Here is a 23,667-nt window from a genome sequence, read left to right on the forward strand (position 1 = left end):
GAGAACAAAATAGCAGTAGGGAGTCATTGCAGTTGTGAAAGAAGGAAGTCTCCCACATTTACAGGTCAGCTACATGCCTCAGTATCTACTAAGGCAGGTTAAAAATCCCAACCTTTGAGCCAAATTATTGCAAAATACTTCAAATATCAGCACTGAACACTTTTACCTTGCAATTATGGGGAAGAAAAAAAAAAAAAAAAAGCTTGATCATCCAGTTATTGACTTCAGAAAGCTTACCAGAAAGACAATTTAGATTTAGTGGCAACTAAGGCATCTGTTGCAACTCAAGCAATAGTGGCACAGTTTTAAAACCTGACTGGAAGAGTAAGATTTGTTTTTCTGGATTCAAATTCAACTAGCAAAGTTGTTTTTAAAAGGATTGTATTTAGAATTGTGGGCCAAGATAATGAACTTACAGACTATGTTTTGCATAGAAGACTGATACAGTTGTTAGGAAGGGGAGAACAGAGGAATTTCTAAGAACAAAGACAGGAGATTATAAAGCTCTGGGAATATTTAACTGAACAAGCAACAACACTTGAATGCCTGCTGCACTCTGCTCTAGAGACGAGGAGCCACAGCCCTACACATCAAATATGGTGGCAGAGTATTTCCCAGTTAACTACCACTTCTTATTCATGGATAACAGTCTGAGAAACTTCATCTCTTACTATATTTTCACAGACTGCCCTTCAATTTGCTACAAGTTTTCTAGCAATGTTTATAAAGCTCTTGAAAGTCTCTTCTACACTTCACCCAGAGAATACATAAAATTTAATGATTTTCAGTGATTAAAACACTCCAGGTTAACCACAATAGCTGTTTCTTATGCCCTCTTCTGGTTATCCACTTCATCTTATGTAAAACTATGAATTGCCTAGAATACTAATTGGAAATTAACTTGCTTAAAGATATTACAGACATTCTAAAGATATTACAGACATTCTCTACAATGACTAACTACAAAGGAAGGAAAACCACATATTTAGCCTGTATCACTACTCCTCCCTCCAGCTGAAGAGAAAAATTCAGTTGGGAAAAAAAAAAACAACCAACCCACCAACCACCAAGAAGTCAGAATGCTCCAATCTTAAAGCACGTGAAGACGTTAAGCCTTCTAGGTTTCAAGCTGACTATGAGTCAGAGTCTACAAGAATCAAAACACAGTAACTAAGCTGGGCGTACAGCAAGAGTAGTTCCCTCCAGATTAAAATCAGCCCAAGTACAAACAAAAAAAAGACTCGGTTTGTTTCCCGATACATCAGTGAAACACTTCAAAACAAATTCAAGATCTATTTTGCAAACTGTAGCAAAGATATATAGAAGAGTTACTGTGGCAATTTCTTAAAGAATGACAAAATAAATTGGCAGTAACAGTCCCAATTTTTCAATACAATCACATATGAGATACTGGATAAGCAGCAGCTGAAAAGTGTTAATGTTAGCTATTTTATCAGGCTACCTCTTTTCTGATCTTCTCCGATTTACGGATGTCCTGGCGCATAGCATCAATTTTCTGCATGCTCACTTCCACCTCCTCTTCTTTGTCACGAAGTTGCCGAGACAGCTTCTGCTTTTGAGATCGCAAGTCTCCCATCCTCTCACTGAGCTCGGAGAACTCCTGCACAGCTAGCTTTCTTTGTTGGTGGGCATCCCTCAATTCTTTGGATTGCATCTTTAATCTCTCTGAGGCTTCTACAAGTTGCTGATTTAAACAAAAAATATAATAAAAAGAGTCATTTGAACTCCATATATTCTTTCCAAGAAGAAAGGAACTGGACCTACATACACATGACTTGAAAGCTCAATTACCTTACATAACTTCCAAGTATTATTTCTAATTCTTAATTTATACTTTTTTTTTTTTTTATGGCTAAGCAGCTGCAGTAACATAAACAGCAGTTATTCTGCTTCTAGTGTGGCATCTCCAAGAGTATCTCTGGTGTTCCGGAAGTCTTTCTTCTAAATCTGACTTACACAAGGCCACTTCACTTCTAAATAGCTTAATTTTAGATTACCCCAAAGTACCTGCACAATAGTAACCTTTTTTAAAGGAATGTTTTAGCAGACAGCACATTCAAGGGAGCCATCAAATACACCAGCATTGAGACACTGCAGCAAATCTTGTGAAATTCTTCAGAAAACTGAGGAAGATTCCTTAGAAAAAACTGTGCAGCTTTAATACTTTAATTGAAAGTATAAAAGCTGCTTACAGCAAGTAGTTCACAAAAATTAACAAGATGAAAATACAAATTGAATGTTCTACATAAAATCATTTGAGAGTACGAGAAAAAAAAATAAGAAAAAGTGCAGAACTGGACAACAGAATAAATGATACTGACTAAGGGACTTCTAAAAATTTCTGCTGTTGGTAGGTGTATTGCAGGAGCATTCATTAACTTCCCAAAAGGCATGTGTATAAACCAGTAGGAGCAGATTTGCCTTCTCTGCTACTCATACACTCTGGAAAATAACCCTTACCAGCGGTTAACAGACAGAAGAGAGACTGTTAAATTGTAGTGGACAAAAACACCAGCGATTTTGGCCCATGGATTACTTTTGGGTCCATCTAAATGTCACGTGAACAATACGGCTGCTAGACTTTCCAAAACTAGCTATTTGAATACAGGTAGCTTTTTTTGATATTCTTGGAAGCCATATGAAGTATATGCAAACCCCTGTTTAGTGCAAAATATTTTGCTGACTTAAACTGTTACAGATATTGTTACATTTTAGGAAGCAAAGGTGTAATTTACACAACAGTAAAAAACCTCAGCAATTACATAAAAGTCATTCTCAATCTTAAACAATAGTTAACCCTTTGGTATTGCAAAGAGTAAGTGGGCTCAAGCTGGAGCAGTGACCTAGTTCTATTAACTCCTTCATATATATACACACACTTTTTGTTATCTACAGGACTAATGACTAGCCATAGATCTGAGTTTAACTCCTGTGTATATTATTATAGAATCATTTAGGTTGGACAGGACCTTTAAAATCAGCAAGTCCAACCGTTAACCTAGCATTGCCAAGTCCACCACTAAACCGTGTCCCTCAGCACCACATCTACACATCTTTTAAACACCTCCAGGGATGGTGACTCCACCACTTCCCTGGGCAGCCTGTTCCAATGTTTGACAACCCTTTCAGTGAAGAATTTTCTTCTAACATCCAATCTAAACCTCCTCTAGTGCAACTTGAAGCCGTTTCCTCTCATCTTGTTACTTGGGAGAAGAGATTGACCCCCACCTCGCTACAACCTCCTTTCAGGTAGTTGTAGAGAGTGGTAAGGTCTCCCCTCAGCCTCCTTTTCTCCAGGCTAAACAACCCCAGTTCCCTCAACCGCTCCTCATAAGACTTGTGCTCCAGACCCTTTGCCAGCTTCATTGCTCTTCTTTGGATGCTTAGTTGGCTCCCTCGCCAGCTGTGTAAGAAGTTGTCTTCCACACACTCCAGGAACCTCCTACACTGTTTCCTCTCCAGTCTATTGTATTTTCAGCAGACATTTGGTAAGTTGAAGTCCCCCACGAGAACAAGAGCTAGTGATTGTGAGACTTCTCCCAGCTGTTTATAGAGTATTTCGTCTACGTCTTCATCCTGGTTGGGTGGTCTATAACAGACTGCCACCACAATATCTGTCTTCTTGGCCCTCCCCCTGATTCTTACCCATAAACACTCAACCCTACGGTCACCATCATCAAGGTCTAGACAATCAAAACACTACCTTACATACAGGATTACCCCACCGCTTTTCCTTCTTTGCCTATCCCTTCTGAAGAGCTTACAGCCATCCGCTGCAGCACTCCAGTTGTGCGAGTCATCCCACCATGTTTCCGTGATGACAACTATATCATGGTTTTCCCGCTGTACAATGGCTTCCACCTCCTTGTGTTTGTTGCCCATGCTGCATGCACTGGTGTAGATGCACTTCAGTTGGGCTATTGATCCCACCACCTTTTTTGGAAGAAAAGCTTTAATTCCTTTGTGACCATTCTCAAGCGCTTCTGTGATTTCTAACACATTAAGAACCCTTGCATCTTTGCTGTTGCATAGCCCTCTATCCCCCATCTCCACTGAGACGGCAGACGGAAGGACCTCGCTAGCACACCATCCCTCAAACACTGGCATGCTGCCCCCAGGCTTATCTCTAGTGAGATTTTATCCCTTCCCCCCTTCAAATCTAGTTTAAAGCTCTTTCAATGAGCCCTGATAACTGCTGCACAAAGATCCTTTTCCCCGCTTTGAGATGGGTGTACCCCACCTGTCGCCAGCGGGCCTGGTATCGTGTAAACCAACTCATGATCAAAAAACCCAAAATTCTGCTGCTGACACCAGGCTCAGAGCCAGGTATTGATCTGCTGGCTCTTCCTGTTTCTTCCCTCATCACTCCCTGCAACTGGAAGGATAGAGGAGAACACTACTTGTGCTCCTGATCCCTGAACCAGTTGTCCCAAGGCCCTGAAGTCTCTCTGGATTGCCCTCAGACTTCTATTGAACCGGTTAAGAATAAACAGGTAAACAGTTAAACTAAAACCATTCTTCAGGTGTTTGTTCCATCTAGCAGAACATATTTGAAATAAACGTATATCAACTTCCAAAAAGAAAGTGTGCTACTTTGGAAAACTACTGTATCACTAATGAAATTAACAGGTTCACTAACATCTCAGTATAGTTTTAAAAAGCAGCATTTAAAACACTAAAATTGCAATCACAACAGAACTGTTCTCTAATTACTTTACATGACCATTTTTAAATGTCTTTAAATCTTTAGATCAATACCTTATGAAGGTCCTCCTTTTCTTGTCGCAGCACTCTGCACTGTTTTTCCAGTCCTTTCAACTTGTGTATAGAGTCTTCATGTTCCTGTCGAAAAGCCACTGCATCTGCAAGCTGTCCTTCCAGTTTACTTATATCTGTAGATTAATACGTATTAAAGGTAACTGGTCGCAAGTTTACACCAACAAAGCAGGCAACATTACTCAAGCAAACTGGCATCACTTTGCTTGGAAAATCAACTTCTTTCCCATTCCCACCATTGTAAACTGTTAAAAGTAATTTTGAGGCACTGACACCTCCAAATACTATTAGTTTTCTCAGCCTATTAAAGGAAATCTCCCAAGGACTGATCTCTAAGTGAAAAAGTCTTAGCACAGGGCTTTGTTTTGTTTTTAAGGAATGCAACTTCTAGCCCTTGAAAGCAGTGAAATAAACTTGAGTTGTTCTAATTCCAGTTCTAGTAATAGTTTTCATTATATGACAAACAAAGCTACAGTCAGTCATTAGCGTGTCCAGCAAGACAGGAAAGGACTCTTTATAGGAATAACAGGGAATCATAGAATGGTTAGTGTTGGAAGGGACCTTAAGGTTCATCTAGTTCCACGCAAGTTCCACTGACGCCTGAGGCAGAGCAGGAAATTGGACCTATGTATTCAGGGATCTCAAACACTGTGTAACGATTAAAATATTACTCCTTTCCTTACTTCAGCATAAACTTCCTCCTACCCTACCTGAACTAATACTACTACTTTTTATACCAGACCATACTGCTAATTTTTATATTTAACAGGACATCATTGGCTGAAGAGCTAGATAAACCCAAAGTACTTGCAGAAGTAGCACCTTAATCTAAATATTTTGACTCAAACATAATTCCAGAATACACAAGAATATGGGTTTTTTTGGAACGATAATCTACGCAGGAGAGCTGAGCTGATTTTTGCAATGCATGCACCTACATGGGGGTATATTGCCAAACTGCAGGGGAGGGTGGGAAATCAGCATCAGCAACTCAGCATCTGAACTCACTTACGCTATACTCCAGGCCCCTATAAACCCCTCAAGCCAAGTCATTAGGATTCAAAACTACCATTTTGTTTATCATTGATTCCCACTTAAGAATTAGATGCTAACAGGAGGTTTGTGGGGATAAATTAATAGCATTGTCAAGCAACAGATTTTCTGTGATATGGATGAGTCAGTCTCCTCTCAGGACAGATGCCAGTATTTGTTTTTCTGCAATGCTCAGTGCTTCCTGATTAATGCATCACCAGACAGAAACACAAAGGGAGCAGGAGCTCAGAAATATTTAAATGTGAACTATTATTATACATCCCCCCACATATCCCCATATGTTACTAAAGAGCAACTAGTCTTCTCTCCCCACTGTCTCTTATATCTGCCTCCAAGTAAAACCCCTTCAAAACAATACTCTCCCCAAAAAGGAGGAGTAAGAGAACAGGATCTCCTGAGATTTTTAGGGAAACAAACATCACACAATATTTAACTGAACCCATCCACACGCTTCATCATACTCTAGACTCCTCATGTCAGTATATGCTATCAGGCCAGCAAGTAGAAGAAAAAGTTAAGTGCTCATCTGGAAAAACTGAAATGCCTCTTGATATTGAATGAAACTTTAAAAAAAAAAAAAACAAACAAACAACTTACTTTTTTTTTTAAGCACCTCAAGAACATTAATTCTAATTATTGCAAAAACACAGTACACAATGTTACTAGGAGTAACAAAACAAATTGCATTACTATAATCACCATGCCAGAGGCTTACCTGTTAATTTGTTCTTCAACCGTTCAATTTCTTCATTTAATTTTTTAATCTCCTTATCACGGCTTGTATTTACTGTAACACACACTGGACCCTGGAGGTTCTGCATTGTCTGTGTAGATTCTTATAATCAAAAAAGGAAGGAAAAGTTTTTCAATAAAATACATTCCAATTCCTCCTAATGAGCCGAGCTAAGGATCTAAACAAACAAACCACTAACCTTGCAGTTTTCTGTTCAAATCCTGCTTTTCTTGCTCTAATTTCCGTATTTTCTTTTCATAACCTTCTATTTGTGAAGTGTTCTTTAAGTCACGCTGTACATCCATATCTTTGGTTACAGTGTCAGACTGCATTGCACTCTTTAAAGTGCCTCTATCAGATAAAGAGCTGAAAACAAATACGTAAGTTAGAACATTTTAATAAATACTCACACGAGTCTATCTCAGCGACATGCTGGGATTCCACCAAATATGCACCTTAAACATACAAGAACAATTAGTGCAGTAATTGTTACTATTGAGTCAACTGTCAGGGTAGATAAAGTTTTATTCCTTAGCTCCTGTGTATGCTGCTGTAGCATTAAGATACTTGCATTCAGGACCTTAATGAAGCTCATGTACATTCACTTTACAAACTGCCCGAATGATTGAAAATGTCCTATGCCAAAGGTTAGTACTACTTAACAGTGAAGTAAGCAGAATGCAAATTGTATGTGCACTGAGAGAGCTGAGAAACAAACCCAAAAGTTTAGCTTCAAGTGTCACAAAGATGGATTTAAGTTAAGCCACATGATTTCACTTGGAAAAGGACGAGATGTGTGTACTGGGTTCTTTCTGTAGTAGTATTGCATGGGAATTACAAACCCTGGCAAAGGGAAATAAGGGAAGAACAAACAGAGCAGAATAACCTTAAGATCAGAGACAAGTATATGTTTGAGGGAACTCTGAAGTCAGATGGAAGCCATACAAAAAATGGGCAAAGTGAGCCGCTTTGTCCATGCTCAGAACTCAGCCTACCAGCAGGACTTCGGAGCAATGGACTAATTCTGAACTGTCCCTGCAAGACATGCAACACGGACAAGACTTGCTCTCAGCCACTCAATGTCTAAAGAGCAAGTTTACACCCAGTTGCAAGTAACACATCTAGTTCCTTAACTTTCATTCAATTCAAATAGATGAAGTATTAAATACAAAAGCATCTAATCTAGGCAAGCATGATCAAGATATGTTCAGACACTTGGAAACAAAAAAAGGGATAAAAGTTTATCCACGGCTACATCTATGGACATCAATCTTTCTACAGGTTTATAAAAATAAGAATTTCCTAGAATTAGCTGCATTTGGGAAACAAGTTTAATGAACAATATATTCTTGGCTTACCTATCAGTTGTGTATGTAAACCCAACGAATGGTAAATGCAATCCAGAAAAGCCTGTATGAGAACTTGGTGGCACCACTTCCTGCGTGAAAACAAAATGCGTGAAAACCCAAAAGACATCCCATACAGAGCTAAAGGCATTTGATTTAGCCTCAATGGTTAAAGACAGACAGCTAATGGAAAAACTTTTCTTAGCGCATACCAATTCACAATTGGCAGTATAGCCTTCCATTGTCCCTGGACGAACTTTATTTCAGATTAGGTCACCTAATATAATGACCTGAATTCAGGAGCCGCTTGAACCAGCACTTGAAAGGACAGTTCAACAAGTTCAAAGCACAATGCAACCATTAAAAGAAAACCCAAAATTTCAAGTTCTTAATTAAAAGTGACCTGGCACCAAAATGCATGCTGCTACTTTTAGTATGCAAGTTACTGTTAGATACGTAATCAAAAAGCATGCCAAAAGCTCTTAATTTTTTGGAATACAAGCTGATTAACAAATTGTCACAAAAGCCCTCTGCTCCTCCTGACCCAAGTTTGTAAACTACTACACAACAGAAATGGAGGAGGGAAACACCAACGTCCCCACTCCAAAAACCAACCGCCTGGTTCTTAAGTGAGTGGAGAAGTACCAGCGTGAGCTCTCTCACCTGGACAGCTGTGATTGCAAGCTGCATGGAGACTACAAGTGTATTTCTGAAGACAGACTTTTTTTTTGACCTTTGGAAAGTAATAAATCCAAATACTAGCTCCTTGTAAAGGTAAACTAAAAGGGCAACTAAGGGCTTTTCGCCCCCGCCTAAAAATGTTTTAACTTTGACCATGTAACAGTAGTCCACTTTGGCAAGTGCTACTGTTTAGAAAAGCGGCTCTCAATTTCTGATAACCCAAAATGCCAAAGAGATGAAAAACTTGAATTTTTCACATTTGAAATTACTTATTTTTCATCTCTTACACTATTTACTTTGAAATAAGTTCTCACTACTACCTTATAGTGCAGCAAGGTTGCATACTTGCGTTAGTAATATTTAAAAACAAAGACTTACTGGATTTCTTAAAACATCATCATCTACATCAAAGTTTGAGGTGTCAGAAGGGCTGCTAACATCTGGAATGTAAGGTGCTTCTAGGTTTCGGATGTTATCCCAATTAAGTCCTTCAAAAAATGCATGAGACTTAAAATCCTCTATTCCATTCTGTCCCAGTCTACGCTCCCTACTGCAGATAAGTCGCTGAATAAGATCTTTTGCTTCTTCAGATACATCTGTAACATGGGATGGAAACTGAAATCGTTCCTAGAAAACAAAACAAATAGAGAAATTTTTAGAGAAGGAAGCCATTCCATAACTTTCAACAGGAGTTTCAAAAAGAACATGCTAAATTACACCAATAAAACTGGAAATGAATAGGCAAATATGTTCTAGTTCCAGTGAGCAGCAGCAGAACACAATGCAATACACTCAGTGATAGACTTTTTGTTTTAAAATGGATTTCAAGGACAGGTAATTATTTCTGAACTTCTTTAATATAAATCTATTTGAAACTAACTGCAATTACAGTAACTCTCTTAGTAAAGGCAAATTTTTTTAAAAAGATATACAGGAATCTTGACACACTACAATACATTAAAGATCATACAATAAAAGCAGACCCTCACTAGCATTCTTAGTCACAGATCCACCGATCTCCTGAAGATGTACTTCTTGAGATTTTATTAATTTCAACTCTTTAAAAACCCATGATGGTAATCAAATCTTTACAAAATGCTGTTATATTTTAAGGATGTATTTTCCTAATTTATAGGTTAAATACCTGGTTTTCTTACCAAAATATAATCTACATTTAGCAAAAATTTATATTATCATAAAAAAACCAGAAGATCTAAAAACTGTACTTACCACTGACATCTGAAATTACTCTATATAAAAATTGGGAAAACTTTTTCTGTATTTTAGCTTGCTACTACTATCAGTGTATAGCCAAGAAGGGGTTTTGGTGTTTTTTTTTTTTTCCAATAAAGGACAACAGCACATAATATATTTTTATAATACAACTTTTCAAGTTTAAAATGAGATCATCAGGGACCAAACCAGCATACTTGAAATTAAACTTTCAAACTTCCATTGGAAAACATACTCATATTGACTGTGTGTCCAAAAGAGATTAAAAGATTAAAACTGCGGGACAACAACTTCAAATTTCCTCCCAAGTAGTTGAAGAGCCAGGTAGCCATAGTTTACACTGGTTACATTAGCAACCAGTTAGTTCACTGAAGAAATTAAAGCAAGAGAGTTATTAATATTCATCATGGCAAGGGTGTCAGCTCTGGCAACAATTTCCTGTCTTACCCATCACTGCTTCACTGCGAGAGCAGAGCATTGTAAACACCAGTAAACTGCACTCATCCTTGGGAGAAGAAAATAGAACAATACACCCTACGCACCAGCTCCTGGCTACCTAGGATGAGTATGCACATAAACACATCCTCCTAATACAGCTCCTGAAAGGACATCATGAACCGGTTTATTCTTATTCTTCGACGTTCAAAATGTACCCAGAAGTTCCAATACTTCTCTACCACTTGGATGCTGGACAACCCCCCTGATGTCATGTTCTTCATGCAGCTCAAGTTCATGTTTTTCTACCACTTCCACTCTGGGCAACTCCCCCCAGCCTCATGTCTACACTGGTTGACTTGCCTATTCCCTTCTTTGTACTGTTATCAGTGTGACAGAAAATGTGCACAGCTGTGTAAATAACACATTATTTAATTTCTCCTGCACAGCCCAGAGGAAATTTTAAATGGACCTAACATGAGAGTTGGTTTAAATTCGATTGTGTCATGATTGCTTAGATTTTCCAACAAGAACAACATCAGCATTTAGAGAAAAATTTCAATTGGACAAAGAATTCAATTTCTGCAGTTCAGAGAAGCAAACATTCCTAAAATCCGAACCAACCAACCTACACGATATGGTTCTAAACCATCATGAAAAAGCAAAGAACTACCATCACTTAAATATCTTTAAGCGATAACAGTTTCTCTAAAAACATTACAAGTTCAGTGAATATATAAAGGTTTAATACAGCTCTTACTTCATGATTCATAATCTTCCCATAGGTTTCCACTAGTGACTCTGCATAAAAGGGTGTTTCACCATATAGCATTTCGTACATGCAGACACCCAATGACCACCAGTCACATTCAGGTCCATATTTTCCCATTCCATCTTCCATTGCTTGCAGTATCTCAGGGGAGATGTAGTCGGGTGTACCCACTGCAACTGAAGACTGTACCTTAAAAATAAGGCAAACACAATTCTTGTAAGTTTTCAGGTTCTCTTGGCAGTTTTCTCACTCACACAGTAGTATTTCTGACAAACAGAGACAGCAGGACATGATTTGAGAAAGGCAGATATTTATAAAAATCACTGCAATAAAATAAATATTAAGAAAATAATAAAGACTACAAAGATTAAGTTCAAGTCCACTTCTACATAAAATCAGTTGATACATTTCATTCTGAACATAGTAGAAACTCCAAATAGTCATACCCGACGTGAGAATACAGGAAGATAATATGAGAAAATGCTTTGCCTTTGTGTCTGTTTATACTTTAGAATTGCAGCTGGCTGCCAGAAGTTGAAATGAAAAATGATTACGTAGGGAGTTCAACTCCTCTGCCCAAGTTTACAGTTTCATTTAAAGATCACAAACCAGGGTCCTTGGGCAAGTAGTCCCCTATTTTTATTAGGTCAGAAATTGTTTTAATGCTTACTGCATAACGTGCAATTGGATGCCATACAGGGGTAAGGCAGGGAATTGCCCTGTGCCCAAGTAGTAGGGAAGCCCTGATCATCAGGGCAGTGGCAGAGCAGCTCTCATCTCCAGAAATACATTCTCAGGATTCACATAGAGTTATAATGGTTCCTTCCAATTCATTCTGCATTTTAATGTGGTAAATCCTTGGCAGGCATTTTATGACTAAAGAATGTCACCAAGACCTGAGTTTGTGCCAAAACGGTTGAATGATGTTGCATACTATAGCGTGGCAGGACTGGCACCCCTGGAAGCACTCTGAACTAGGCAAACCAAACAAAAAACATCACAAGTGATTTAGCTTTTAGGGGTGTATCCAATCTGGTGCACAAGATGGCCAATTAACATACTGTTGCAGTTAAATTTCTAAAAGGCATATAAACCAAACTGCATATTAATTATCTCCTCATTTTGGATGACTTATACTTTAAGTCTGTCATGACTTTTAGGTTTCCTGGTCACCTGTGATTCCTACATATTAATAATATCAAATTTCTATCCTTTTTTAACAAAGGGTCTTTTGGCAGTTGATAAAAATCTCATGAGAACTCAAATGTCCAGTAGGAGAAAAGATGAAAGACAGCAAAACATAGTAAATGATAACTTTAAAAGGTAGCAGCCTGTTAAACAATGAGATGAAGATGTCAAAAATGTTTTTATAAGTATGTTGAGTTATACACTTCCCTCAATTTTTAGCATGTCAATAAGCTTACAATCTATCACCTCCCTGATGCACACTGACTATCTAATACCTTTAAGACCAGCAACTCACTTAGAAGGCCCCACTACCAGCGACCCAATTAAGTTTTGCTTCATACATACTGTGCCATCTTCGCTCATTTTCAGACAGGACCCAAAGTCTGCCAGTCGTATGTGGCCATTCACGTCCAAAAGAACATTGTCAGGCTTTATGTCTCTGTTGTAACAGAAAGAAGTGAAAAGATTTAAATGTATAATATTAGTTCTGCTTGTAAAGATTAATCTTGCATTGGAATAACAAAGAATTTTATGTTGGATACCCATGGACGCAAACTCTTTTTATTGCAGTATTTATGACCGTCTCCTCCCGGCAAACTTACAACTTTGCCTGCAATACTGAAGCCTTAGATTACATCAAAGATTCAGCTCAAAGTTGAACTCTGAATAGTCAAACAACCAAGCAGAACAATTAGGGTGAGTCATACAACTGTAACAGATCGGTAGTTTACTTCATCAACGTCATTTCAAGAATATATGCATCACAATATATTGTTTAGGGGCAAGAAAGACAAAAGAGAAAAGTCAATCTTTTAATCTCATGTTTTTTGCCAAGATTCATAACCAACCTCTAATCTTCTTATGCAGGAAGATTTTTTTAATACCTCTCTAACTTTTGTCTATTATTTCTGTTGGCCAGTAGTTTTTCACTTGCTATTCAAGACTTCCCTATACACTACTGCACAGCACATTTGCTTCTATGGGTAAAGTCCTTTGCATCCTGTGTACATGCAGCAGTTACTCTAAAAGCCACTGAATTGCCCCAGCTCTCAGATCAAGGCAATGCCATTTCAAAAGCATACAGTAGCATTAGAAGGTCTCCAATGTCAAAATGTGTCTTTCCTATTCTTACATATATGTAGCAGGGTATAAAATGGTATACAGCATGCCAAGGCTACTAAATTAATAAGATTCCCATTTCATTACTTGATACTCTTTTTGATATCAGGAAGGCAGCCAAAAAGGATTTACTGAAGAGCATGTTAACTGAATTTAGTCCACCAACTAACTACACTATTTCACAACTTAGTACTCAAATTGACACAAAGTAAAGTATAAGTAAAAGATCAATCATCCAGACAACTAAATAAGACAGTCCAGATACATACTATGTTGGGGTTTTTTTCCAAATTAATAGCCTAAAAATATCCCAAACAATTTTAAGAGCACCTAGCCAGTATGTTGAGAAGGTGGTGAGAAAGGAAAAGAGCAAGTGCAGAAGACCAAATCAACTCAGTTATGCACCAGTTCTGCATAGAACATCCATGTCTTCCAAGGTAACATATAGCAGTCTCCTTCCCTTTCTCTGGCCAACACTATCCAGGATCAGCTCCCAACAGGCTAGCATATTACCATGCCATTTTGAAAGACTACTATTTACCTGAGCTAGCCAAAAAAAGATAACCAAACCTATAAATGTGTTGATTTGGTGGTTTTTTTAGATATCGTATTTATTCAAATAATACCATCTATTAGTAATAAATAAAACCCCACGTGCTTTATGTTAAAACCCTCCAGTCTTGTTCCACCATAAAATACTGTACTTTTTTCAAATGTGAAGTTCCAAATGCTCCAAAACATAACAATTGTAGAATAGCTTCAGCTTAATTTTTGAGGAAGAGACCAGAATTACTAGGAACAAGGAAAAAAACATGCTACCATGCTCTGACACACCTTGCTACATAGATGTGGAAGTTGACAATGTCTGCCTTTTAAGGTGCTGAATTCCACAGTTTCACACTTGAAAAGATTTACAAGAAAAACCAGATAGGTTTAACAAAGGGTCCTCATATGTGTAAAAATCCTGCCAATCTGAGAGATTTTTCCAATACAAACTTGGATTAACACTTTTTAACCAAGGGCTAATGCTTTGAAACTAATTAATGAAACTTCACTAATACTGTTGCTCATTAGCATTATTAAGACAAAATAGTAAATGCCAATCTATGTCTGACAAAATAAATTAAATGCATACTGTCTCGTTATAATACAGAAAAATATAATATAATATAATAATAATATAATACAGAAAAATAGAATACAGAAAACTAGACATTCTTACTATGCTTTCCCAATAAACTCACTAGTAAATTTCTATTGTTAAACTTATTCCATACATTTCAGTTCCAGACTGTCAAGATTCCCTTACAGTCCCATAACCACAGGTCAAGCTCAGTGGGTGCAGCAGACTATTAATGCTTATCTACAACTATACAACGATTTGTTTGTTTTTTAAAGAACACTGTTCACAGTGCAGTTGGAAGCGTGAGCCAATCTCATCTAACACATCTCTGCTTTTCTGCTTTGCATGCAGATCTTGCTTGCCTAAGGGAACACTGTTTCTGTTCAGAAAAGCTTAATGCCTCATCTCTGAGCTCCACTGTTTCCTATCTGCAGCTAACAGGTCATATAAGCCTTTAAAGAGTCCTTGAAATCCTCTCCAGAGCAATCATGCTTCCTCCTAATCCATTCCAGTTGCCAAGCACTAATTTCTTGGGCATTCATACATCTCCTATTCAAAGCGTTTGTTTTGGCCTCAAGAGCCATTCATTCCTATTGCCACAACAGATATTCTTTCAGCCCCATGCAAAGACGTAGCCGGTCAGTTATCCAGGCCACCTTCCTCAGAAATGGGTGCAACGGTGCCTCTGGTGAACTTCTGAGTCCATAACGTTTTAAATCCCCACATATTGTCCACATTTACTCACAGGAGTATTACAGAGTTTATGTATCTTTTATCTTTCTAATTTTTGAACAGTGATCAAATCCAAACAGAAGAGTTCAAAGCACTATAGTTTGAGAATTCCCTGTGTCTTTTAAACATTAACTGTAATAAAAATCACCTCACTTACCTAATGGTTTTCACCCGTAAATTTCATAAAAGAGACAGTAAAACTGTCTTTATTTCACAGACTAAGAAATAAAGGCACAAAGAGGTAAAGGGACCCGGCCAAAATGTACCTGCCAAGTCAGATAGAAAGCTAGTATGAAGTCCACTTCTCCTGAGCCAGGACTTTCAGTGACCTATCATGTACCTACTCGCATGGCCAGAAACAGTTTTCAATTAACTGAAAAACCTCAATACTTTCACACTCTGTATTTTCTAACTTCTCCATTTACTGAAATCATGCTATGAAGTCAGCATATAAAGAAACAACTGCAAAGGATTCCAGAATTAGTGTAATTCTGCTTTCTAGTTGACATATACAGATGTTAAATCTGAAAAGCAAACAAAACATAGAAATTCTCGCTTGATCAAGACTCTTGCAATGATGAAACAAAATATTTAGCAAGTGCTTCCCTTGCACTGCTCCCAGTTCTTCTAGAACAGTTGCTCTGAGAGGAAGCCAAAAAAGAAGCATTCAAGTGTACTCTAATTTCCTGACCTGTTTCCTCTGACAGAGAATGTGGAGTATGATATATTCTTAACTACTATAGAACACAACCTAACTTAACATGATGGTAGGCACTGATTGGGAACAGACATCCTGTGCGCAGAAGCAATTACACCGGCACATGCCCACTCATTACAAAAACCGTTTGAGGTAAATATGCACACTGATGATATCATGGGCTCACTGTGTGTAAATTTTGCAGAATGTCTAAACATTTGCAGAGAATTCAAACTGCTTCAAACTTCTAGGTTGGCTTGGACGAAGGCAGATAAATATTCATGAAGCGAACTGAGAATAAGTCAAGAAGCTTGATTAAAAAGAAAAGCTTTAGTAAAAGGTTAGTCAGATAAATGTCACTGCTCTAATATCAATCCAGCAAAACTTGATATTTAAAACATAATAGCTTATACAGCTATTATACAGTATAGAGTAAACAAGTACCCACAGTAGCTTGCCGGTGGCTACTGTGCCCATTTGTATATGTAGCAATATCTTTAGGATTAACTTCATATAAGTGTATTTTTTGCCAAGTGAGAGGGTGTTTTACCTGTGCACATAATGCAGCTCATGTATGGAATGTATAGCAAGCACCATTTCACCAATGTAGAACCTAGCCATATCTTCAGGAAGCTTGTCTTCAAACTTACTCAGAAGTGTCAGTAAGTCACCACCAACATAGTAGTCCATCACTAGATACTGAAAAGGGAGAAATAAAGCAGTCAAGTACTGAGAGACAGCTGGTAAGAAACAAAATTAAAGTTCATCATTTAACCACTGAAAAAAACCCTTTCGTGAATTTTTTTTCTGTGTCTAGGGAAAGTAGTCAAAATTGGTAATCTTTTGGATTACGTTTATGTGCTTATGTAGCATAAAAAGATATTATATTCCTTTAATAATCACAGTAAGGAAGACGTATCAGCATTCAGTTCTTACCATAAAAAACACGAAACACAACCAAGATACAGCAGCAACAAACAAGTACATTAGAGTGAGTTTACTTCTGTCTTAACTAGTGTCACACAAAGAAAATTATCTAATATCACCAAAACTAATGTAGGTTGTCAACCATTAAATAGGATTTCCAGAGGATGCACCAAGAAGAAACTATAGTTAAAAACAGTAATTGACACAGCTTAGTCTAAAATATACGTTTCATTACTAGTTTCAGTACCATTTCAATATACTAGTGGTTTCAGAAGTGGGACGTATCACATCAACATCTTCAAATACTCATCTTGGCACATGCCACATCATGGATGCATAACATAGCTGGCAAGAGCTTGATGACACTACACATTAGGGATGCCCATGACAAGCCAGAAGCACTGTCAAGCCAGAGGCACTACAGTGGGAAATGTAAAAATCAAATATTGTTGTTCTTTTGAATATATTTCAATGAAAAAACTGAACAGTCTCCTTGGCCGATCAGCCATTGCCCTGTCCATGGAAAGGACCAACACAGACAGGGTAACCTGAAAGAAAACGACTCAGACTTGGTGTTTGTTTCTCATACCAGAAAATCAGGATTTTGTTTTAGTTATTTCCTAGAAATATCCACCTAAATCCAGACCATTACTTAAAGTATAATGACTTTGTCTAGTACTACCAGTCTTGAGCCATTTCGTTCTATGCTTCCCGATATGATTTGATATGTGGTTTCAGGAATAACTTTGCTTGTTAACTTTCCAAACCAGTCATCTTATTTTTCTCCTCAAGGTAAAGCAACCTACCATCTACTGTCCCTGACACAGATTCGTGTCCCACACAGGAAGTAAATTAAAGAAGACAGGAACCCAAAGGAACATAAAATGCAATACTAACCATTTCCTCACTATCTTTTGGCTTGAAAGAGTGACTCTGAACAGCATAATTTCTGACATTTTTCTCCAATGTATTCAAATTATAGCTTAATCTGATAGGCAAATTTCTTCACTTATGTCAAAATTAATCAGTCCATACTGCACAATCCATCATGGAATTTTAAACATGTGTTGGAAAACTGGACACGTGCAACAATTATGTTTGAAAACAAAAGGCTACAGACAGAAACCTGTAACCTTTTAAAAGGAAAATTGTATTAAAGTATTTTCTCTCAAATTCAAGGCTAAGTGAGTTTATAGTGTCTTCTATGGGAGCTGAAATATCCTGCCTGTCAAAGACACATGGTAATGCACTTCCCTCAGCTCCCACAGCGTTCACAACTCAGCAAGAACTCAGCTGACCCATGAAATGAGGGATCAGAGGAAGATGGTGAGACCTCTTCTATAAGAAAGTCAAATTTTATTCATCTGCCAATTCACAACGATCTTCTTGCCTGGAGGCACTTTTCCCTTCACACGGGGCTAAAATAAAGGCTATTCTTGACGCTGAAATCTAGAGGTATCACATTTCTTCCAGGGGACCGACTACATCAAACAGGGGGAGAGTAGTTGGAAATCAAAGGAAAAAGAGACATCAAAATGCTCTCATGAATACTCAGAAGCCTTTAAGAGGCTGACAGCAGACAAACACACATATGCCCTTATTAATGAATGAGATTGGGAAAGAAAATTTTTCTGGCAAGTCACAAGAAAACTAACAGATTTGAATCTGGAAGAGATTAAGAACTTCAGGTCCCATATATGTTTCTAATATTCATGAACTATGTTTCACCTACACCTTATCTGCTTCAGCAAAATCACCAAAGGCTTACTTGACTCATCTTGACTCAAACTGTCTCTATGAAAGCTTTCTAAGAACCAGACAAAAGCCACGCTAGCATTTCCATATAATGTCATTTAAGAGTTGGCTGTTTAGAAAACACTACCACATGGTGTATTTGCCTCTAAGCCATTCTAAAACTACAGGAGCAGAACCAGAAAATGAACATTTTGTGCGTCTTGCTTATATTTAAGTTCCGCATCATCACGTTTTACTAATATTGAGGGAATAAAACCCTGATTACTCTGAGACTCTCCAAGGGCAGCTACCACTTTTCTACTTTAACATCTTACCTTCTCTTTATTTTTCACGTTCTGAACACTTTCTCATGCAGCCAGAGAAGGATGGCAAACCCTTAGGTGTGCGAAGACACCAAGGTTCCCTCTCTGCTTTAGGGTTAGCTTACATGGTTTTGCATTTAGGAATCACTAGCTATAATGCACAAATATCACTGGTAGTAGATATCAGAACCTAGAGCTTTCTGTTTCAGAGGACCGATGTCCACTCCAGGTTGGAGAATCAAGTTCTGTCATCTGTTCGGGTTTTCTTCTCAGCTTTGCAATCCATTCTACAAGGATCAAGGATGAACAGCACAGCTAAAAAGTGAACCCAATCTGCCCATGTTCTACAACAGGGCAGCACTCTCCCAAGATGTGGCAAAACGTGGCTATAAAACTTCTTCAAGCTGAGCGGAGAATCGAATGGAGATCTTTTAGCCCCTGGACAAGTGAACCACTAAGATGGTATGGAAGAAAACCTTCTGTCCAGGTTTTTGGATGAAAGTCACTTCCTGATGTGTTTTCACCTTTTGTTCATGCATGATTTACAATAGTGACTGAGATGCAGATACACTCCATCTGTGAGCACCAGACATTTACATGAGATGGATGCTGCGTAACAGACCAAGTTGGAAGGCAGCTTCTCGGCACATGCAGAACCAGACCTCAGGCAAGCTGGGAATCTGCTAACTTTGGCTGCCAGGCAGAGTTGTCGCTTACTTAGATACTGGATCTTAAATTAGATGCTAGATGTCTAAATTCTGCTGTTAAGTGAAACTTCAACATCTAAATGTCTTTGGAAACTTGGGAAAAATAAATGTATTACACTGCTATAGCTTGCTTGGAACAGATTTGTATAAAACGGTATTAACAACACTAGATTTCTCTCTGTCATTACTACTGCTTGCTGTCTTGCACAGCTAACAATTTTTTCTTAGGTAGCTCCATTCTTAAGAGATAATTGGAAATATGACATTATAGGATCTCTTAGGTTATTTTTATGCAAGTCTGAAGGCTGTTTGGTTCTGTGGGAATTTGAAATTATGAGCTATCTTCATGAGGCAGTGCCGAAGATAACTAAAGTTTGAGAGGCTGAAAATCTGGATCTATCACAAATAATTAAATGGAAATAGCCTGTAAATGAGGGTCTGAGACTCAGCCATATATTTGCTTATGATGTGCTTGTTATTCTGAAAATAATTTTAGCATGACAGTCACAATAATTTGTTTCATTTCAGGACCTATGAAAAAGTTTGAGTATTTCCCAACTCTTTCATATGCCAAGTACCTGAACTCATTGGCAGCCTTTTATCAATACATTTTTTTCTATTTATAATCATGACTTGCTACTGTGGTACTATCTAAGAGTGTTAAGAAGGTGAAAACTTTTACTTTAGAACTATGTCAATTGTTACAGAAATAGCAGGTTTGCAAACCCAGCCTCAAGCAGCCACACAGAAGCTGTATGGTTCAGTATATTGTAGTATGTTGGGGCTTTAATGATTTTGCTCCTGACTAGGACTCTCCTGACTTCCGTGACTAAGGTAAACATAGCCTATATGTTACAATTCTAGTAACTCAAAATTAAAAAAATGTAATAGGAGTAATGACTTTCTTTATAAGTGGTTGCTAAAGTCTCTCAAACTACTGAGATGACCAATCTCCTGATTTAAAAACATATTTTATTTAAACACTTTTAAGAAAAAGGCTAATTTTCCCCCCCTGAGGCTTTTAAAATATCGGTTTAATCCGTTTTTTAAAATAAAATTTTTAATTACTTTTGCCATTTTTAAACAAAATCTTGCTTCAAAAGACATTCTAAAAGTTAAAAATAAAATTAAAATATTTCTTATTTTCCCAGTTAACACCTCAAATTATTTAATTGCTATGTTATCCAAAACATTAAACTTAAGCAGGATATATTTTATGCAAGGGTAGATTAGTTAATTTAAGATGCTTAACTAAATCTCTATATACTATAGTACTACATGACTTTCTCGCTCTCCTGGAGTTACAGTCAGTCCTTTGAAGTTTTTCTTCAAGGAGAAAACAAGAATGTTGAAACACTGCTGTGAGGCAAGAGGTGGACTGATTTATTGCACTAATATCCTTAAATGTACCAAAAATAAAGTTCTTTCATAAACTAAAGCTTTTATTCGCTGATGAATCAAACATACCAAATAGTTCTCGTCTTGAAAGGCATAGTGCAATGTAGTAATCCATTGGCAATCTCCATTCACCAAGACATTTCTCTCCTCTCGGAAGCAAGCTGTCTAAAGGAAGAGAGGGGGGAAAAGCCATTGTCAACACCAACAATTAGTTTTCACAGGATGAATATATATGGATGTTTTATGGGATTATTTAAAATTACTGAACAGAGGTCTCTATTCATTGGAATTCAGTCTGCACAAGTGACAAGCCAGGGAATCTCTGCAGTCTTGTAGTCAGGCAGTCAGTCACCCTAATCCTGACTGCAATCTTAAAAAAAAAAAATACCAAACCAAAACAACAAAAAAAAACCCACCCCAAAACACCCCAAAACCAACAACCAACACACACCCCCCGAAACACCAAAAAACCCACAAACCAATTTGAGCCAACAGTGAAGCTTTGTTCCATAATGTATTTTTAAAAGCCAGAAAAACGCTAACTTGTCACTGCAAACTGTAGCGTAAAGATAATGGCTCTAGAAAAGTACGTCTAGTTCTTCTGAAAAAGACCTTTGTGAAAATAGTTTCATGTATACTTTTCTACCATTACAGTTCCAGCTCCAGACACTGCCAACGCACTATAGGAAATAAGCAGATTTTACTATTACTGTCTTATCTTTGTCCAGTATAATACATTTCATTTTCAATAATCTTTCCTCTACTTCAACTAGCACACTGCAACACTTCAGAGAAGCAAGCTCTCTGAAACAGGTTTTCTCAGCATCTTTACATAAAACCAACTTTCATAAACTTCAAGCGAGTCCTCCTTAATAAAAATATATTAAGGTTTTTATTCAATCAGAACTATCAAGGTGCAGACCTTGGGATTCTTCCACTACCCTCAATTTAGACAGCCATTATTAGGATATTCGGTAGCTGCAGATTCAAGTGTTTGGGTTCTAGATAATAACTGATTATTTTTTTTTCTCATTGCCACTTGTCCAGATGTCCTGGAAAATGTACTATGGAAGGAACATTCCTGGGAAGCCGAAGCCTTACCATATACAGATTGCACCACATAAAGGTATCTCAACCATTTTTTCCCCTAAGGAAGCAAAAGACAATTTGCATTTCTACTGAAGACGACCATACCATGGCCACGTTGTAAAGCTAGTAATTATTGGTGCAAAGAGATGTAAATTGTAATTAAACGTTAACTGAGAGTGGTTTAACGGTTTATGAATGCAAGGCCAAAGTATCACTCTACAAAAAGTTTGGCAGCAACAGCAGCTCCAAGTAATCCTATCCCCTGCCCGCAGCACCAGAGCACAGCACTTCTCAGTTCTTCTGGCACCGCGGCGTGAGGAAGCTGCCAACACAGAGAACTAGTTTGTTTATTTTCGAAGACATCAGTTCCTTGATCCCGTTCACTGTGCAACCTCAAATAGCGAGGGAACGTTATGAACACTTCAAAAACCAGAAATGCTGCTGAACCCTTTGCATCGTAAATTCAAAGTGTAAAACTCGCCTTTTCTGCTTACACCAGCTCAAAAGGCTTTGAGATGTGGCTTGAAAAAGCACGACAGGCTACCTACTCAGCCAGTCAGGGCTTATTTGGGACTGTCAACAGTGATTCACTAATGACTACGTATTTTGCTGTCAGAACAACGAATACAAATGGTCCACCGTATCAACAGAAACGGCACGCCTATTTTTGCTTGCAACCCGTTTACAGATGTCAGTTGACGTTCACTAATCTTTCCTGTATTTTAGTGGCTTCTGACCATGTGGGTTTTTTTTTTTCTTGCAGCTAGTACACAAATAAGCAGTATTTAGATAACTTTTTGCTATGTTTAATATGTCATACAAAACAAACATAAACCAGTATAACAACATGCTGCTTAGACCACTCATACAGTGGATAATAAAACACCTGAAGTCTGCTTTTCGATGGAACTACCCACTTAAGAGGCTACTGTATTCTCGCAGGCTTCATTTTAAAAACTAACAAGTTCTACCACATTTGGGAAATTTTAACACCCAGATGCTTAACGAACTTGATCTGCTGGTTATAAAGTCTTGCTTATCCAGAAAAGCCAAATCAAGCGAGCAAATCACACAGGAAAAGACAAAGCAGCACAGCAGAGAAGCCAGTTCCTTTATTGTCTTTACTTGTAGACGGGAAAAATCAGCGCTAAGAGGACTTAGCGGGACTGTTACTTGTCCTAAGTGTGTATTGGGAAAACTATTGCTCATTCTACCTCTTTCTTGGTGGATAACCCTCTTCTACCTCTTGCCTGCCTGAGAGGGTAACAGGAATTAGTCGCATAATTTGAAGACAATTTGTAAACAGCTGTCTTATGTTACAGCTATTTAGGCAGGCGATTTAATGAAGTCACTTTAAAAATGACTGAAGTAAGCCAGGATGGCTGTGTTTCCATTAGAGTTTAGGAGACCTGAAAAGCATTTGGGTTTAAAACAATTGTATACTGACCAATGAATTAACCCAACTGAAACCTGTCTGGAAAGGGCACCAAATTTCCCTCGTACAGGGGAAGGCTTAATGCCAAACCGCTGATGCAGCACAGCCAGGAGCGTCAACTCTCCTGACAGCTCAAAAACAGCCA

General features: G+C 37.9%; 1 protein-coding gene across 1 annotated transcript in view; it reads right to left on the reverse strand.

Annotated features, from left to right (window-relative positions):
- Window positions 1–23,667, reverse strand: part of CDC42BPB (CDC42 binding protein kinase beta (DMPK-like)) — a 77,175-nt gene that overhangs the window by 30,522 nt on the left and 22,986 nt on the right. The window contains exons 4-13 of the mRNA XM_009891092.1: window positions 21,068–21,163; window positions 16,460–16,608; window positions 12,584–12,677; window positions 11,039–11,239; window positions 8,989–9,237; window positions 7,942–8,021; window positions 6,783–6,949; window positions 6,566–6,685; window positions 4,780–4,913; window positions 1,463–1,705 (exon numbers count right to left, since the gene is read on the reverse strand). Coding sequence (XP_009889394.1) covers window positions 1,463–1,705; window positions 4,780–4,913; window positions 6,566–6,685; window positions 6,783–6,949; window positions 7,942–8,021; window positions 8,989–9,237; window positions 11,039–11,239; window positions 12,584–12,677; window positions 16,460–16,608; window positions 21,068–21,163 — 1,533 coding nt within the window. The remainder of the gene's footprint in view (window positions 1–1,462; window positions 1,706–4,779; window positions 4,914–6,565; window positions 6,686–6,782; window positions 6,950–7,941; window positions 8,022–8,988; window positions 9,238–11,038; window positions 11,240–12,583; window positions 12,678–16,459; window positions 16,609–21,067; window positions 21,164–23,667) is intronic.

This window comes from Charadrius vociferus, unplaced genomic scaffold (assembly GCF_000708025.1).
Source record: "Charadrius vociferus isolate BGI_N301 unplaced genomic scaffold, ASM70802v2 scaffold228, whole genome shotgun sequence".
Classification (NCBI taxonomy): domain Eukaryota; kingdom Metazoa; phylum Chordata; class Aves; order Charadriiformes; family Charadriidae; genus Charadrius; species Charadrius vociferus.